The 15623-nt window shown below is 38.4% G+C and overlaps 1 protein-coding gene across 1 annotated transcript in view; it reads right to left on the bottom strand.

The window, feature by feature from the left end:
* Positions 1 to 15623, bottom strand: part of DOK5 (docking protein 5) — a 98031-nt gene that overhangs the window by 20763 nt on the left and 61645 nt on the right. Inside the window, exons 3-6 of the mRNA XM_029070112.2 lie at positions 11506 to 11620; positions 11287 to 11406; positions 8559 to 8748; positions 974 to 1109 (exon numbers count right to left, since the gene is read on the bottom strand). Of these exons, the coding sequence (XP_028925945.1) occupies positions 974 to 1109; positions 8559 to 8748; positions 11287 to 11406; positions 11506 to 11620 (561 nt within the window). The remainder of the gene's footprint in view (positions 1 to 973; positions 1110 to 8558; positions 8749 to 11286; positions 11407 to 11505; positions 11621 to 15623) is intronic.

Here is a 15623-nt window from a genome sequence, read left to right as displayed (position 1 = left end):
AAAAATAATAATGGCAATATTTGTTAAGCATTTAACTATGTGCCAGGCACTGTACTATAAGACATGAGTAGAGTCCCTCCATGAAATTAATGAGGTGAAAACTCATCCAGGGACACTAGACGATAAGGGAGTTTGTTTCTTAAATTATCACTGCAGTCCTTTTAAGATTCTGAACCAATATTTGATCCTCCTTCATTTTAGTCAAAAGCACGATGTCATGTTGCTAAATTACTTTCATAATGTAGAATTCATCAAGTATACAGCAAGGCAAGATCAAACTGCATTATTTTCCAATTAAATTTTCAAGGAAGCGTCTGAGATAATTATTCATATTCTTGATTAATTATAAGACAGACTAATAGGATTTTTAAATGAATAATATGTGCTTATAAGGTATATCTATCTATGACAGAACAATTTACATCTGTTGGTGGTTTTACAGATCAGATAATTAAGCAGTATTCTAGATAAACTTTTCTAATCTCCTTATAAAATTTAAAAAGCCATCCATGGGACTTTCTATAGTGACTGCCCAAAAGACATCTTTCCTTTTTGCATTTCAAGTGACTTGAAATGCCTTCTCTCTGTCTGTAATCTCAATAGCCGTAGTGCATATTTTGTGTGCGAGTCTGTTCCGATATGGCACCTCGTATGTAAGAATTCACCAGGGTTTAGGATGCTTAGCAATGTTAAAGCTCACGAATAACAATGATGTTATTCATTAAATGCTTTCTATGGGCCAAGCACTGTGTTAGATACAGAAAAGAAAGGTTTGAAATGTTGACATGGTTCCAGCACAGCACTATACCACTAAAACTCTAAATGCTAAATTAAATTCCAATATAAAACGGTGAACTGTAAGGGAAAATCAGGTAGTCAGGTTGTTTAGATGAGTATACAGCTCACCTGAAAGTCTTTTGATCTCATTAGCTGGCGCCAATCAATGGATAAGCAGCAGAAAAAATAAACCTACCATTGAATTTTTCACACTTTGCAGTAAGCGCTCATGTTGTTCAGCAATAGCCAAGGCGGCTGAGTGAACTTTTTGGTAGATGGCCTCTCCGTCTCTTGTTTGAAAGATAAAGAGTCCTTCCCCTGTGTCACACATCCTGCCAAAATAAAAACAACTACTTGAAAATAAGATTCTTAGGAATTCAATAGGATTATTGATAAATATCTCCTATTAGAAATGCACGTCACATTTTGGGGACCATAATTAAACAGAAAATTGTCCTAAAGATATGTACAGCAAAAAATTAAATTCAAATAGTTCACCCAAATGCTAGATCTGCACAACTGACTATGAGAGTTTGTGATTCCCGATATCTGAAGATCCAGTGAAATGTTGTACTGAAGCAGGAGGCTGGAAAATATAAATCCTTTAAGAAATTTTCTAGTCTGAGAATTTTGTGATTTTTAGACAAAGGAATTAATTAAACCATTTAATTACATAGATTCTGGTGGCTTGAAAGAGAAAGATCTGATTCTACCAGTGGGGTAGAAGCAGCCAAATAAGTGCAGAAATGGGCCTTCTTTTTGTGACTAACTGAATCAATGTGCTAAAATGGAAACGTCTGTGAAGAAAGCCATATGCTTGCTTGACATTAAATGTCAGTGTAGAAAGAAATGCTGCCTTCACATGTGATCATTAAAAAGATAGATGTGCATTTTATTAAACAGGTGAGGCTAACACATATGAAATACAGAAATCAATTAAGTCTAAAACAATTACATACTCTCTTGAAAGAAGTGGAAGAAAATAGTAGGATCAGAGGAAAGTATTATGTCAAATTCTTCTGTAAATTCACACTTATTTGCTGTTAATAATCTCTCCACAGAGATCCAAGCCTGGAATATAGTTTAGCCAAATTTTGACCTCAGCCTCATTCTTGTCCAACAGAGAAGAAGCTTGGCATATACAGAATTTAGTGATAGATTGAATATGCTGGTTGAATAAGAGAGAAGAGTCAAAGACAATGCCACTGTTATAGACTTGAGATACATGAAAGATGGTGGTTCTGTGTACAATGATGGGAAAAATCATGGGGAGGATAGGGTTTGGGTGGAAAGATGAGGAGTTCTGTTTTGGACATGTTAAGTTTGAGGTGTCAGCGGGACATTCAAGTAGAGACATCATGAAGGCAAGAGGAAATGCAAGACTGCAGAGAGGTCAAGAGAGAGAAGGACTGGAGATGTAGATTTAGGAATCATCTGCATAGAGGCAGTGGTACAAGCCATCCATGGGCGTGAATGAATTCTCTAAGGTAGTGGTTGTAGTAATCTAGTTCACGGGGCCCAGTTCAGGCTTCTGATTTGCAAATTCTTCTACCTCAGAAAACTAAAAGTTAAAACTTAGAGCAGCTTCCTTGCTATGACCTTCAGCAATATGTTCATATGTACAATGTCAACTTTATGAAAATTTGTCTAGAGGATCATAAATTGGCATTCTGGCTTAGGTTTATTCTGGTTGTTCAAATTCATTCAAGAATTGCTCAGTCTACTTTGGAAGGACTGCACACACGAGGGGGTTCTCAAAGTCCATCAGATAAGTCTGTACTGAAGAATGTGTGACTTGCTCTCCTGGGAACTGACTGCTTCATGTAACTTTGCTTACAGCTTTGTCAACCATTTAACAAGATTGCCTGCAGTCCATGATCTAAACATCATTTATAATCTAAATCCCAAGGGGGAAAATGAAGGAGGAGCAGAGGAACAATGAAGCCAACTAAATGGACTGATGGCCTCGTGTAACATACTGCAGCAATGTCTGTTTTTCCTTCAGGGAAAGAGTGAGAGGAGGAAAGAGAAAATTAAAATGAGGTTCTAATGGGAATGAAACTTCATCCTTATGGCCACGATAGAATAAGAAATCCACATGTTACTGTCTTCTATTGCCCTTTTACTTTCCTTTCACATTACCTGCCACTTTCCTCCTGGAAATTTTCCAGAATTCCAGTGGAACTCCAAATTCCCCAATCACTCTATCTGCCATTTCATCCAGGGAAAAAGCAGTGAGTTGAAAACCAGAGAATGGATTTCTAAAAAGAGCACGTGCCTGGCCTTTCACATTACCTAGGTTGCCTCTAGTACTAATCCAGATGTTAAGATCCAGTGGGGTTTCTCATATCCCAGCTGCACTTATACTTTTGAGTCCCCTCAGCCTCACTGCTCCCATAAGACACTGTAGTTTAGACAGAGCTCCATCAATCATCCAAACCATGGGTCATGTTCTTTGACAGGTAAGTAAAAGAAATCCACAGCGCATGAGATTTCAGAAAATCATAGCATTACCACAGAAAGCTTCACTATCCATTTCCAAATGTTTACAGACTGCTCTCTCTATTTTTAAGAGTTATTAACTGAATGAAAATATACCACTACCCTTAAGGCATTTCAAATTAGTTATGGTATTTTTTACAAAAATAAATTCAGACAATGCACTTTATGAAAGTCAAAACGTGGCATTCTCCCACGCCCTGGGCTGTCAAGATTCACAGGACTTAGACTAGACAAAAAAACAAAAAAAACCGAGAATACAAATGTCAGGAAACAAGGAAACTGGAAAACAGGAAAAGAGCCGGATTTGAGGGAAGATATTTCTACTCCTAATTTCTGCTTTTCTAAGAAGCAACAGTGGGCCACAAAGGTAAATCAACTGAAAAAAAACCATTCCAATTTCATAGTCTGTCATTTTGAAGGAATATCAGAATTGAAATAGTAAAATGAATTTGAATGGGTAAATATGGCCATTTTTCACTGTAAATGCACACAAACCTATCTTACCAAATTAACCTCACTACAGCTGGAAGTGTTCAGCTCAGAAATGTTGCGTTTTTCTGGTAGAGTCATTGACCTACATGAAATCTTAGTTAAAAATATGTAGATCAAATGTATCCTTGGCTGGTAAAGGAGATATACTCATCTGAGTTATTTTTTCTGCAGAATCAAGTTTCCTTTCAAATGTCACCTGAGGATTTTCCTTTCATTTTAGGCTTTTTGCATATTAATTTAGCACAGTGAGGTAGTAAGAGGGATGCTGATTTTTAGAATGCCGAATCAGCACTCAATTCTTCTGTTAACAAAGAAACTTTTACTAGACACCTGACATGTTTTAAGAAACTAATTTGCAACATTATGTAATCTTCTCTAATGATGATAATTCCACAAAACATTTTGCCATGGTTGTAGCTTTTTTACAAGTAGATATCTCTATATATAATGATGAATATCTCTTGGGTTATATTCTGCCCTCTGATGTACACTTTTGTGCAAAGCAAAATGTGATTTTCTGCATTTAGAGAGAGAAAGACAGGAAAGAAAGAAAAGAGAATAGAATAAGCAGGCTAAAGTAATATACCACATTTCTGAATAGCCTCTCCTGCCCTTGTCTCTAAAGACTAAAAAATTGTGAAAATGAATTACAATGTTCATCTTCTGAAGCAAAAGAGAGAAATAAATTATATAATTGCAATGTTATTAAATGAAATTAGATAATTTTACCCCCCAGTGCTTTGAGTCACTGAAAGGAAAGAAGCAAGGCAAACTAAAGACAAAATGTGGAAAAACCAGACCTATTTTGGAAAATTCTTCATTCATGTCTAAGCTTGAAACCCTTGAATAAATTTTGCCTAAACTCAGATTTTCCATTACTACCCAATACTCTTAGTGACTTGAGATATGGGCTCTCCAATTGGTTCATCAGCACTTAATTGAATGACATGTGTAAATCAATTTTCTAGATAGATATCATTCCTGTCTACTATCAGGTGCATATGTAAGCAGTTAGCAAGAAAAGTCACTTTTCTGGGACACCCAAATAAGCCAACCTTATACTATTACCAGAAGGGAGAAATAAAGCCTCCATGCTTGACATCATTTTCAGAATAGTATTTGCCCAAGCCTCTTAATTATCCAGCATATCAAAAGTGTGACAACTGCATCATGTTTTAACATGTGGAGTTTAAAATAATGAGCAGTTTTCTTTTTCATTACCTAGGAAGCTACTAGCAATATGCCTAGGAGGGGGTAGATAAGGAAACCTCCATCAGGCACTTTTTCTTGGACCCCCCAAACCCCCGAGTTGACTTATCCCTAAGCATTCCATAGAAGTGGCCAGCCACCACCCACACTCTTAGTTATGGGCAGAATCTTATCACCCCAGTGTTTCTATGAATTGAAATGAAAGCTCTTCCAACATGTCCCATGAGACTTCCAGCCCAAACCTACTGCAGCAGCTGTGCAAACTGGGAGTCATTCATCCATTTAATCGTATTTTTTGAGTGCTTGTTATGTGCAGAGAGTACAATGTTATCCAAGTTACCCATTTCTCTACTGGAGATTGGAAGAAAAAGATGGCTGGACCCTAATTTCAGCACACTTGTAGAAGGCATCACCCAGAGTAGGCCAAGCAAGATGGCTGGTACTGAACTCTTCCTACACTTTTAGTTGAGAAATTAAAATAACGAGGCAAGGAATCTGCATTCTACAAGAGAATAATTTGTTTGTAGTCTAAAACGTGCAATGCTTGGTTTACATTGTTTGTAATTAATCCATAAACCATTTCAGAAACCTGGAGAAAAAATGACATGAAACAAAGCACCTGAATTCTTAATTTTATACAAGACATTTTCCCACTGGTGTTATAAGTGGCTCAGGTGAAAAAGAACGTTGCATTGAATATTAAAGTTTTATATTACTCCTGCATTGACCTTTCTGTTCTGTTCTGAGAGATTCATTACAATATTTCAATTTCCAGGTCCTTGAAAGAAACCCAATATAAACCTATAAACCAGGAATATGGAAATAGGGAATTAACAAATTTCTAGGAGTAGGTTGTAAAATCAGCAAGTTGGTCCTATGCATAAAAATCAAATTATTTATAATTGGACTTTGTGTAAATTGGAATTACACAAACGATAACATATTTGGGGAGGAAATGCCTTCAGACACCCACATGATTCAGTGTTTAAAAAGTTGCAGTGCCTGAGATTTTATTCCCCATAGAGCAGTAGTATTTATTGAGCACTTACTATGTGCAGAACACTGTGCTAAGCACTTGGGAGTGTCCAATACAGTAGGCAGACACAATCCCTGCCAATGAAGAGCTTACAGATTAGAGGGGTAGACAAACATTAAAATGCAGAAGGATATAATAATAATAATAATGTGGGTATTTGTTAAGCGCTTACTATGTGCCGAGCACTGTTCTACGCGCTGGGGTAGACACAGGGGAATCAGGTTGTCCCACGTGGGGCTCACAGTCTTCATCCCCATTTTACAGATGAGGTAACTGAGAAGTTAAGTGACTTGCCCAAAGTCACACAGCTGACAAGTGGCAGAGCTGGGATTCGAACCCATGACCTCTGACTCCAAAGCCCATGCTCTTTCCACTGAGCCACGCTGCTTAGTGTATATAATACACTATATAATACACGCTGATATGTATATAAGTCCCAAGGGGGTGGAAAGAAAAAGTGCTTAAGGGTACAGACCTAGGTACATAGGGAACACAAAAGGGAGGGCGAAGTAGAAGTGAAAGCTTAGTCAGGGATGAGGCCTTTTGGAGGAGATAACATTTTAGTAAGTCTTGAAGATGTGGAGAGTGATGACCCTTCCATTGGGGGAAACAAGATTCTAGTAGAGCTTGAAGCTGGGGGAGTGTTAGCCTTTCTGTCAAATCCAAAGTGGTCAAACCACAAGTCTGAAGGCACACCACACTTCTGCTCATTTGCTGTAGCTCAAATGCAGTCTGCTTTACAGATCTCGGGTGCCATTCTTCCTTTTCTAGCTCAATCCCAGCTCTGGGCCAGGAAAGGGAAAAAAGCATGTGTTACTCTCTAAGGTGCTCTTGATATTATGAGTAGGATGGGTCAAGACACAAACTCATGCCCCTAAACTTTGTTCTGAGAAGCACATTCAGAAGAGCTGAGATCATGAGCTCTTCCACAGCCCCAGATGCTATCATCCACAATAAAAGTCAGTCCTCACTCCAAAACCAAAAACCACTGAGGTCAGATCTCTCTTCTAGTCACCTTCATTTTCCCTGTTACATCGTGGTGCCTTAAGCTTCCAGAGTTGAATTTCAACACTTAAGCATAGACTACCCAGAATGTTGTCTTTCTTATGTTGGCTGGAAATGATAGCAGGTGACCAGAAATACTTTCCACACTTGTAAAGTTGTCCTTCTTTTCAAAGATGCTGATTCTGATGGGGAGATTTTATCCTCGGGTGTGAATGTCACACCCACACTACATTCAGGTACAGCCTGCCATTTGGTTCTGATTTAAGCCACTGCTTAGAGTCCATTTTACTGTATGGCTCTACTACTCTGAATTTTCATCTACATTATAACTTTGCTCAGAAAAAGCCACCTCACTTCCATTTGCTGCAGGACAATTGGTCTGGCCATGACTGTTTCCCAGCATTCCACAGTTAACCCCACAGTTAGCCAACTGATTTAGCACAAGAGTAAAGAGAAAGGTCTTCTTTCATACAGTGATGCAGAAGAATGGTACAGCAAAACTGGAGGGAGTATGGAGTAGAGCAGTAAACACAATTAAAGATACAGGTAATAAGTTCTACTTGTAAAATTAAAAGAAATTAACGTTAGGCTAGAGAAAGTAAAGTGTCAGCCTTTGGGTGACAACAGGTTCTTTTAAGTATGCAAACATTTTAATTAGCGAGATGCTGATAAGGTGGTTGCCATTTCCACAGACCACCAGCACGTGGCAATAGTTTAAAATTGTAGCAGGTGGGAGTTTGGTTGGCTAAACAGATGAACTCATACTTTGAAGACTAATTAACTGAAGGGGGCTACCAAAGATAGGAACGATGGCTACTGAAAAGATTTTTAATGCCATCTACCTAAGGTGATTTAGTTCTGGATAGTACAGTGTTCTCCATACAGTAAGTACTCAATAGATCAGCATGGCTCAGTGGAGAGAGCACGGGCTTTGGAGTCAGAGATCATGGGTTCGAATCCTGGCTCTGCCACTTGTCAGCTGTGGGCAAGTCACTTCACTTCTCCGTGCCTCAGTTCCCTCCTCTGTAAAATGGGGATGAAGACTGTGAGCCCCACGTGGGACAACCTGATTCCCCTATGTCTACCCCAGCGCTTAGAACAGTGCTCTGCACATAGTAAGCGCTTAACAAATACCAACATTATTATTATTATTATTAGATATCACTGACTGATCTGCATGGATAAAGGAAGTTATATAGATAACATCTGGAGATCATTTATAATTCTGGTTTCCTTGGCTCTATTAGGACTGGGAAAGGTCACATAACTGTACTTCAGTGATTTTAGCCCACTCTAGTAGCATGGAAGCAGACTGAATTTGGAATGAAAATCTGAACTCTGAAAGCAATCACACCTGCAACATATTAGAGTCTCAAAAAAGGCACTTAGATTGCATGCACCTTAAGAACACCATCCCAGGCATGTGAACACCTACCCAAATCTTATGAACGCTATTTTGGCGGGAGCAAACACATAACCTTAGTACTAAAATGAAGTGAGTCAGGATCCAAAACTGTCAAAATGGTGTTAAACTCACCTTCCTGCCTCAAATGTAAACCAAGTTGGATCTCTTCCATACCGCCGTAGGGCACTTAGTGGCCAAGAGATGAGTTTTACTCTGGGATTCTGGATGTCCCAAAGACAGATATGCTCATATGTTATCTGCAAGGTACATTCCCCATGTACATCTAAGTTAGGAGATGGCATCAAATACACATTGAATCTCTCTGGGAGAAAAACAAAAGGTTAGTCTAAAGTCCCCAGGAATTCAAATTGAAGACATAATAGAATTCTTTAGGTTATTAAAAAAAATACACTGACACCCTCTTCCCTCCAATTATGTTAGCAAAGTATTTAAATGATACTCTATCAATACCCTGTAGCCCCTAAAATAATTAAATTTTTCACTATGAAATTAAATATTGTGTGAGTGATATGTGAATACAATTAATATTATTTCCACTAAAAAGTTAACTTTTTCATCTTAAATTTTCATAAGGTAAATGTTATCTATTGCAGTGATAGGCTAAGCTAATAAAAATATCTTACAAATAATTACACCTGTATATTTCCACTTTCCAATGCAAGTCAATTCCTTTCCTTCCTTCTTTCATTCAATCAATTAAATCATATTTACTGAGTGCTTACTTTGTGCAGAACACTGTACTAAGTGCTGGGGAGAGTATAATATAACAGTAAACAGACACATTCCCTGCCCAAAGCGGGCTTACAGTCTGCAGGGTTAGAGTGTCTTCCTCCAGCTTTTCCTGCTCTTTCCCTTCTCTGAGGAAGGCGATGGGGAGAAGTAGTTATAAAGCTGGGCAGCCACCTTAGAGAAAGTGGGAGGGGAGCTGTGCAATCCTCTATTCACCTCTCCTCCTAGCTATTTTTGCCCTTCCAAGCTTGCAAGGAAGAATCAGATTCACTAATTTCTATTTTCACTACTAAAATCTCATCCCCATTAAAAGCATGGAGCTCTTTTAAAATCCAGGGGGATTCATTGCTGGAGAAGCTAAATATGCACAAAATTGTTTGAGCAGGCAGCTCTGCCACTTGCCTGCTGTGTGTCCTTGGGCAAGTCATTTAAATTCTCAGTGTCTAGGTTTCCTCATCTGTAATAATGTGGACAAAATATGTGTTCTTCCTCCCCTTGGACTGAACCCCCTGTGTGGGATAGGAATTGTATCCAGTCTGCTTAAATTGCTTCTTCTTTAGTGCTTAATAAAATACTTGAACATAGTAGGCGGATTAATGAATAACATTTTATTATTATCCCTTCATATGTCAGAAATGCTTCAACGGATTAATAATCTAACAATTCAAGAGGCTGTCGGCCACTGTTTAATCAGGATTCTTCTTTCAAAGGTTGATGGCCAGGAAAAAGATGTATATATAAGTCAACACTTTGAAATCTGGGGAGCTGTTTAGAAAGGAATTTTGACTAAGAGGGGAGAAAATGGTACTGGTAAATATGCATGAGTTAAGTGCAGATTTTTAGAAGCAGCGATAACGTTTGTAGTCTAATGAGTTTGGAAAACTATTCATAAATGACAATATGGTGTTTGCTGCAAACATTCTCATGCCTATCAGTTTGAAGTATTACTGTTCTTTCTGATTGCCCCAAACTCTAGGATATTGTGTTTGGCTTCATTTCAAATGTGTCCAACAGTATTCTAAGCATAGGTACAAGTTAATTAGGTCAGACACAGTCCCTATCTCGCGTGGGGCTCACAATTTAAGTAAGAAGAAGAACAGGTATCCCCATTTTAGAGTTGAAAAAACTGAGGTACAGAGAAGTGAAGCGATTTGCCCAAGGTCACACAGCAAAGCAATTGGCAGAGGCAGGATTAGAACCCAAGTCCTTGTGATTCCCAGGCCCCAACTCTCCCCACTAGGCCAGGTTACTTCTCCAAATCGATTTGCCTGATTTCTGTTTTAGAGGACCTAGTTGCTGTTACCTTCCAGCTTTCCCTGCTCTCCAGTCTGATGGAGAAAAAGAGCTTATTTTATTCAAATATGACTATCACATAATCTATTCTGACAAATATTTTGAGGAAAAGTGGGCAAGACAAGGAAAGGAAGGATAATCTCACATATAGGAATCATTTAGTGACCCCAGTCCAATATGACTTAATGAATTGCTCTGCCACTGATGTTCAAAGTCATTACTCCTCAAGTCAGCACCAGGTGACATTCTGAACCAAGGTACACTAACACTAGCTCTTTAAAATACTGCACTTTTATGAGCGATTTTAAAATTCTCTTTAGAAACGGCACAAGGTCAATTTTGCACTATAAATTGTAACTACCTCTACATAGTCCGTTTTGCCAGGAGCGTATGCATAGATTATAAGCATAAAGATTCCTCTAGACTATAATAAGTTCACTATAGGCGGGAAACTTGTCTACCAACTCTGTTATATTATACTCTCCCAAGTGCTTACTTCAGTGTTTTGCAAATAGTAGGGGCTCAACAAATAGGATTGTTTGATAAAGATTCAAAGGTCTTTTATAGGCAGGGATTTTTTTTCATCTCCAAGCTCCAAGCACCACACACCCATTTTGGCTATAGATAGAAAGAGTAGATTCCAAAGTAACCTCTTATCACCTATCTTTGCTTATAACATCTGGAATTATGGGCTCATTGCCACAATGACATAAAGATTTGTGGTGCATCTCAAACATTTTTAGGGTGAAGTCATAGATTCCAGTATTTGGTTTATAACTTTTTAGGCATTCAAAAATTCAGAATTTATTTTACTTACCATTTTGCTCCCTTTCCACACCCGTAGCCAGCAAGTCAGGCTCTCCAAGGCTGATGTCATTGATTCGAGTTCCTAGGCATTCCATCTGCAGCACTTTACACCACTCATCAGCCTCCAGCTCTGTATAAATGCCCAGAAAATTGCCATGTAGTTATATAATGGATTCATATTATAAACAGAAATGCATGAATTTTTCAGGATCTACCATGGCAAACCCACCTGAATCACAAGCAAAAGTCTTGGAGGTGTCATCACTGAAATAAATCCCTATAGCATGTTTCTTTGTGCTCTTTGGCAACCGTAATATATTCTTCACATTATTTAGTTCTGTGACCTGAGAAACAAAAAATTTGAAGTCTTATTTCTAATCCCTGAAAAAAAGTCATATATTGAAAACAAGAAAGACTGCAGAGGAGGAAAAACAATAAACCTAAATTCAACTAGGAAGGAAAAAAAAACCTTTAAGATAAATCATCTCTGACCTGAAAAGCTATGAATCAATAAGTGGCCACCAAGACCTGTTAAGTTGAGGGGCTGCTTGTAAAATTAGAACAGAATTTTATGATTGACCTGTCTTTAATAATATGAAGGTTTTCAAGATACTAGGCTAACAATTAACCCAAACACAGTACTGGTATTCATTCATTTAAGCATATTTATTGAGTGCTTACTGTGTGCAAAGCATATACTAAGTGCTTGGGAAAGAATAGTGCAACAACAAACAGACACATTCTCTGCCAATGACGAGCTCACACTCTAATAATAATAATAATGTTGGTATTTGTTAAGCGCTTACTATGTGCCCAGCACTGTTCTAAGCGCTGGGGTAGACATAGGGGAATCAGGTTGTCCCACGTGGGGCTCACAGTCTTAATCCCCATTTTACAGATGAGGGAACTGAGGCACGGAGAAGTTAAGTGACTTGCCCACAGTCACACAGCCGACAAGTGGCAGAGCTGGGATTCGAACTCATGAGCCCTGACTCCAAAGCCCGTGCTCTTTCCACTGAGCCACGCTGCTTCAGTCATTAATATACATAAACAAATAAATAAATTACATATAAATAAATATATATGTGCTGTGGAGCTGGGAGGGAGGATAAATGAAGGGAGCAAGTCAGGGCAACACAGAAGGGAATGTGAAAAGAGGAGAGGAGGGCTTAGTCAGGGAAGGCTTCTTGGAGGAGATTTGCATTCAGTAAGGCTTTGCAGTATTGGTGCCTCAAGATATCATCAATACCTACATAAGGAAAGTAATATTATCTGTTCTTTGGGAAAATGTCCAATAGAGCAGATTTCAAAATTGCCAAATTAACTTGTTTTAATCAATGCATGTAATATATGCAGATAACTGTACTAAGCGCTTGGAAGAATATAGTGCAAAGAGAGTAAGTATAGGCAATCTCTGGCCACAAGGAGTTTACAGATTAGAGGGGGAGATGGGTATTAAATTATATTACAGATGGATTTGTACATAAATGCTCTGGGAAGGGTGAATAGCAAAGTGCATAGGTGACCCAGAAGGGAAGGCTTAGTCAGGAAGGGCCTCTTGGAGGAGATGTGATTTCAGGATGGCTTTGAAGATGGGGAGAGACGTGGCTTGTTGCATATAAACATGGAGGGAGTTGCCAGCCAAAGGGATGATGTGGACAAGGGGTTGGTAGTAAAAACGATGCCACTGAAGTACAGAGTGATGGTTGGTGTCAGAGCAGCAGTGTGTGGGTTGGGTTGAAGAAGGAGGTCAATAAGGTGGGGTAGGAGGGGGAGAGACAGTTGTGTGCCTTAACTCAGTGGTAAGGAATTTCTGTTTGATATTATTATGCTCATGACAATAAAAATTATCCTTGCACAAATCAGCCTTTCTTGTCAAGGGCCAAATAGAAATCCAAAGTCTAACAGGGATGATGCTTGTACCCCAACAAAAAAGTTACTCAATTATTTCATCCTCAACACCCATCTCACTCACAGTACAATTTAAAGGTTTTACCTCTTGTTTTATTTATCAGTGGAAATGGAAAACAGCTTATTGCCTTACTCCTTTAAATGGCTTTCAACTCGTTTACACAGATCCCCATTATTCCCAAGCAACATTTAACTGATCCCTGGCCTGAAATACAGCAGTAATTTTAAAACATGCAATTACATTAAACTTCCATTTAGGGCACAAAGGAAAGAAGTAAATCATCTGGTTTGAAAATGGAGGGGGAATTCAGGAAAGCACTGCACAATTACTCAAGTACTTTGACTTGCACTTCTTTGTCTTTGTTACTGAAAGCACCTTCCTCAGTACACTTTGGACAGCTCAACAGCTTTTCTGATGGTGTTGTAGTTCTCTATAATGGTTTTATTCCATTTACTGATATTAACTTAATAGATGGTGAGCCAAAGGAACCTGTCAGACAAAGAGACGGGTAGAGAAGGAAGTAGGAAATTCATAGCAAGGCTTGAGGGACCCGAGGCAGGCAGCTGGCTTTAGTAGCCATATCATGGAAAGAAACTCCTGAAAACGCTGGTAGGGTTATCTGGGGACTGGAAGGGGAGGAGGATGAGAGGAACTCTTCCGTGAGCTTAAACTCTCCCTATACCCTCTTGTCTCCCATAGTTAGTCCTCTCTTCACTTGAGTTTTTCCTTATTGACTCCTTGACATCCCTTAGGGAGCAGGGATTATAATAATAATAATAATGTTGGTATTTGTTAAGCACTTACTATGTGCAGAGCACTGTTCTAAGTGCTGGGGTAGATACAGGGTGATCAGGTTGTTCCATGTGGGGCTCACAGTATTAATCCACATTTTACAGATGAGGTAACTGAGGCACAGAGAAGTTAAGTGACTTGCCCACAGTCACACAGCTGACAAGTGGTGGAGCCAGGATTCAAACCCATGACCTCTGATTCCCAAGCCCATGCTCTTTCCACTGAGCCACGCTGCTTCTCATGTTGACTGGCTTAATAGAAACTCCTGATGCATGAGCTGGAGTTTCTAATAGCCAGTCAATATCTGTGTGTTAATGTAACAATTTTCAGCCTTGCGTTCCATTGAGCTCATATTTAGTGTTATTCCTTTAGATATAAAATGCTTTAAATAACAAACTGTTGTGACTCAAACATCGAAAATGTATTTTGATAGGGTAATGTTAAGTGGCAAATTTTCTAGAACCAATAGTAGTAGGCATACAAATACGTTACAGAGATTTTCAGTAGCACTCTATTGCTTAAAAAATGAAACTATATTTTCCAGAGCAAACTACTTAGATATTATATATTAACTGTATTTTATGACAAAACTAAATTTTTTAGAAATACACAAAAAAGTCTATTCTTTTGAAAGAACTATTTTGCGTATATGAAAAATTCATATTTACACAATATACTCAAGTTATTTTACACCTCATATGAAAGACCATCTTTGACTGCATAATTCAGTAAAAAAATTTAAGACTGTACTTTGAATAAGGCTCAAAAGAGAAATACCCTGTTGTATAACTTACTTTAACTACTTCCAGGTGTAATTGGATTTTTACATGCTCAGAACAAGCCGGAAGAAAGGTAATAGGTTGAACACCCAAAAAAAATGAACCACTCAGTTCACCTAAGCTACTGCAGTGCCTGAGACAATTCTGATTAACCCCCAAAACGTGAGTTTGATAACTTTTTAATTGTGATATTTTAAAAACAGGTTTTTTCTTAATTTTTTTTTTTTACTCTTGGTAACGATTATGCTTAATATTTTTATTTCTAAGCTGCAACCTGGCCTTGTGAGAAATGGTGTGGTCTAGTGGATAGAGCACAGACCTGGGAATCAGAATGACCTAGGTTCTAATCCTGGCTATGCCACTTGTCTGCCACATGACCTTGGGTAAGTCACTAACGGTCTCCTTGCCTCGTTTACCTCATCTGTAAAATGGAGATTGAGATTGTGAGCCCCATCTGGGAAATGACTGTGTCCAACCTGATTAGCTTGTATCTAATCCAGTGCTTAGTACAGTGTCTGGCACATGGTAAGTGCTTAAATATCACAAAACTATATATTTTTATAACTTTTTGACACCTGAGGCCAAAATGCTCATTGCTTTCTGACTAACAATAATAATAATGATTATAATGATCATGGTATTTGTTAAGAGCTTACTATGTGCCAAACACATTCTTAACTGAGGTAGCTAAGATGGCAAATTATGAAGACAATCGAACATTAGAATGAACGAATCTTCAGATGACATTATAATGAGAAAATGAAAGGGAATGTTACGCAATCCTTTGTAGGCAATGATATAATAACAGTATCAGTGGGGATCTGAGGAGATTATATTAGAATGTAAAGAGAATCAAAATGACAT

Source organism: Ornithorhynchus anatinus, chromosome 8 (genome assembly GCF_004115215.2).
Source record: "Ornithorhynchus anatinus isolate Pmale09 chromosome 8, mOrnAna1.pri.v4, whole genome shotgun sequence".
Taxonomy (NCBI): Eukaryota; Metazoa; Chordata; class Mammalia; order Monotremata; family Ornithorhynchidae; genus Ornithorhynchus; species Ornithorhynchus anatinus.
Note: the sequence above shows the minus strand (reverse complement) of the source record. Positions and strands in the feature narration are given on the sequence as shown.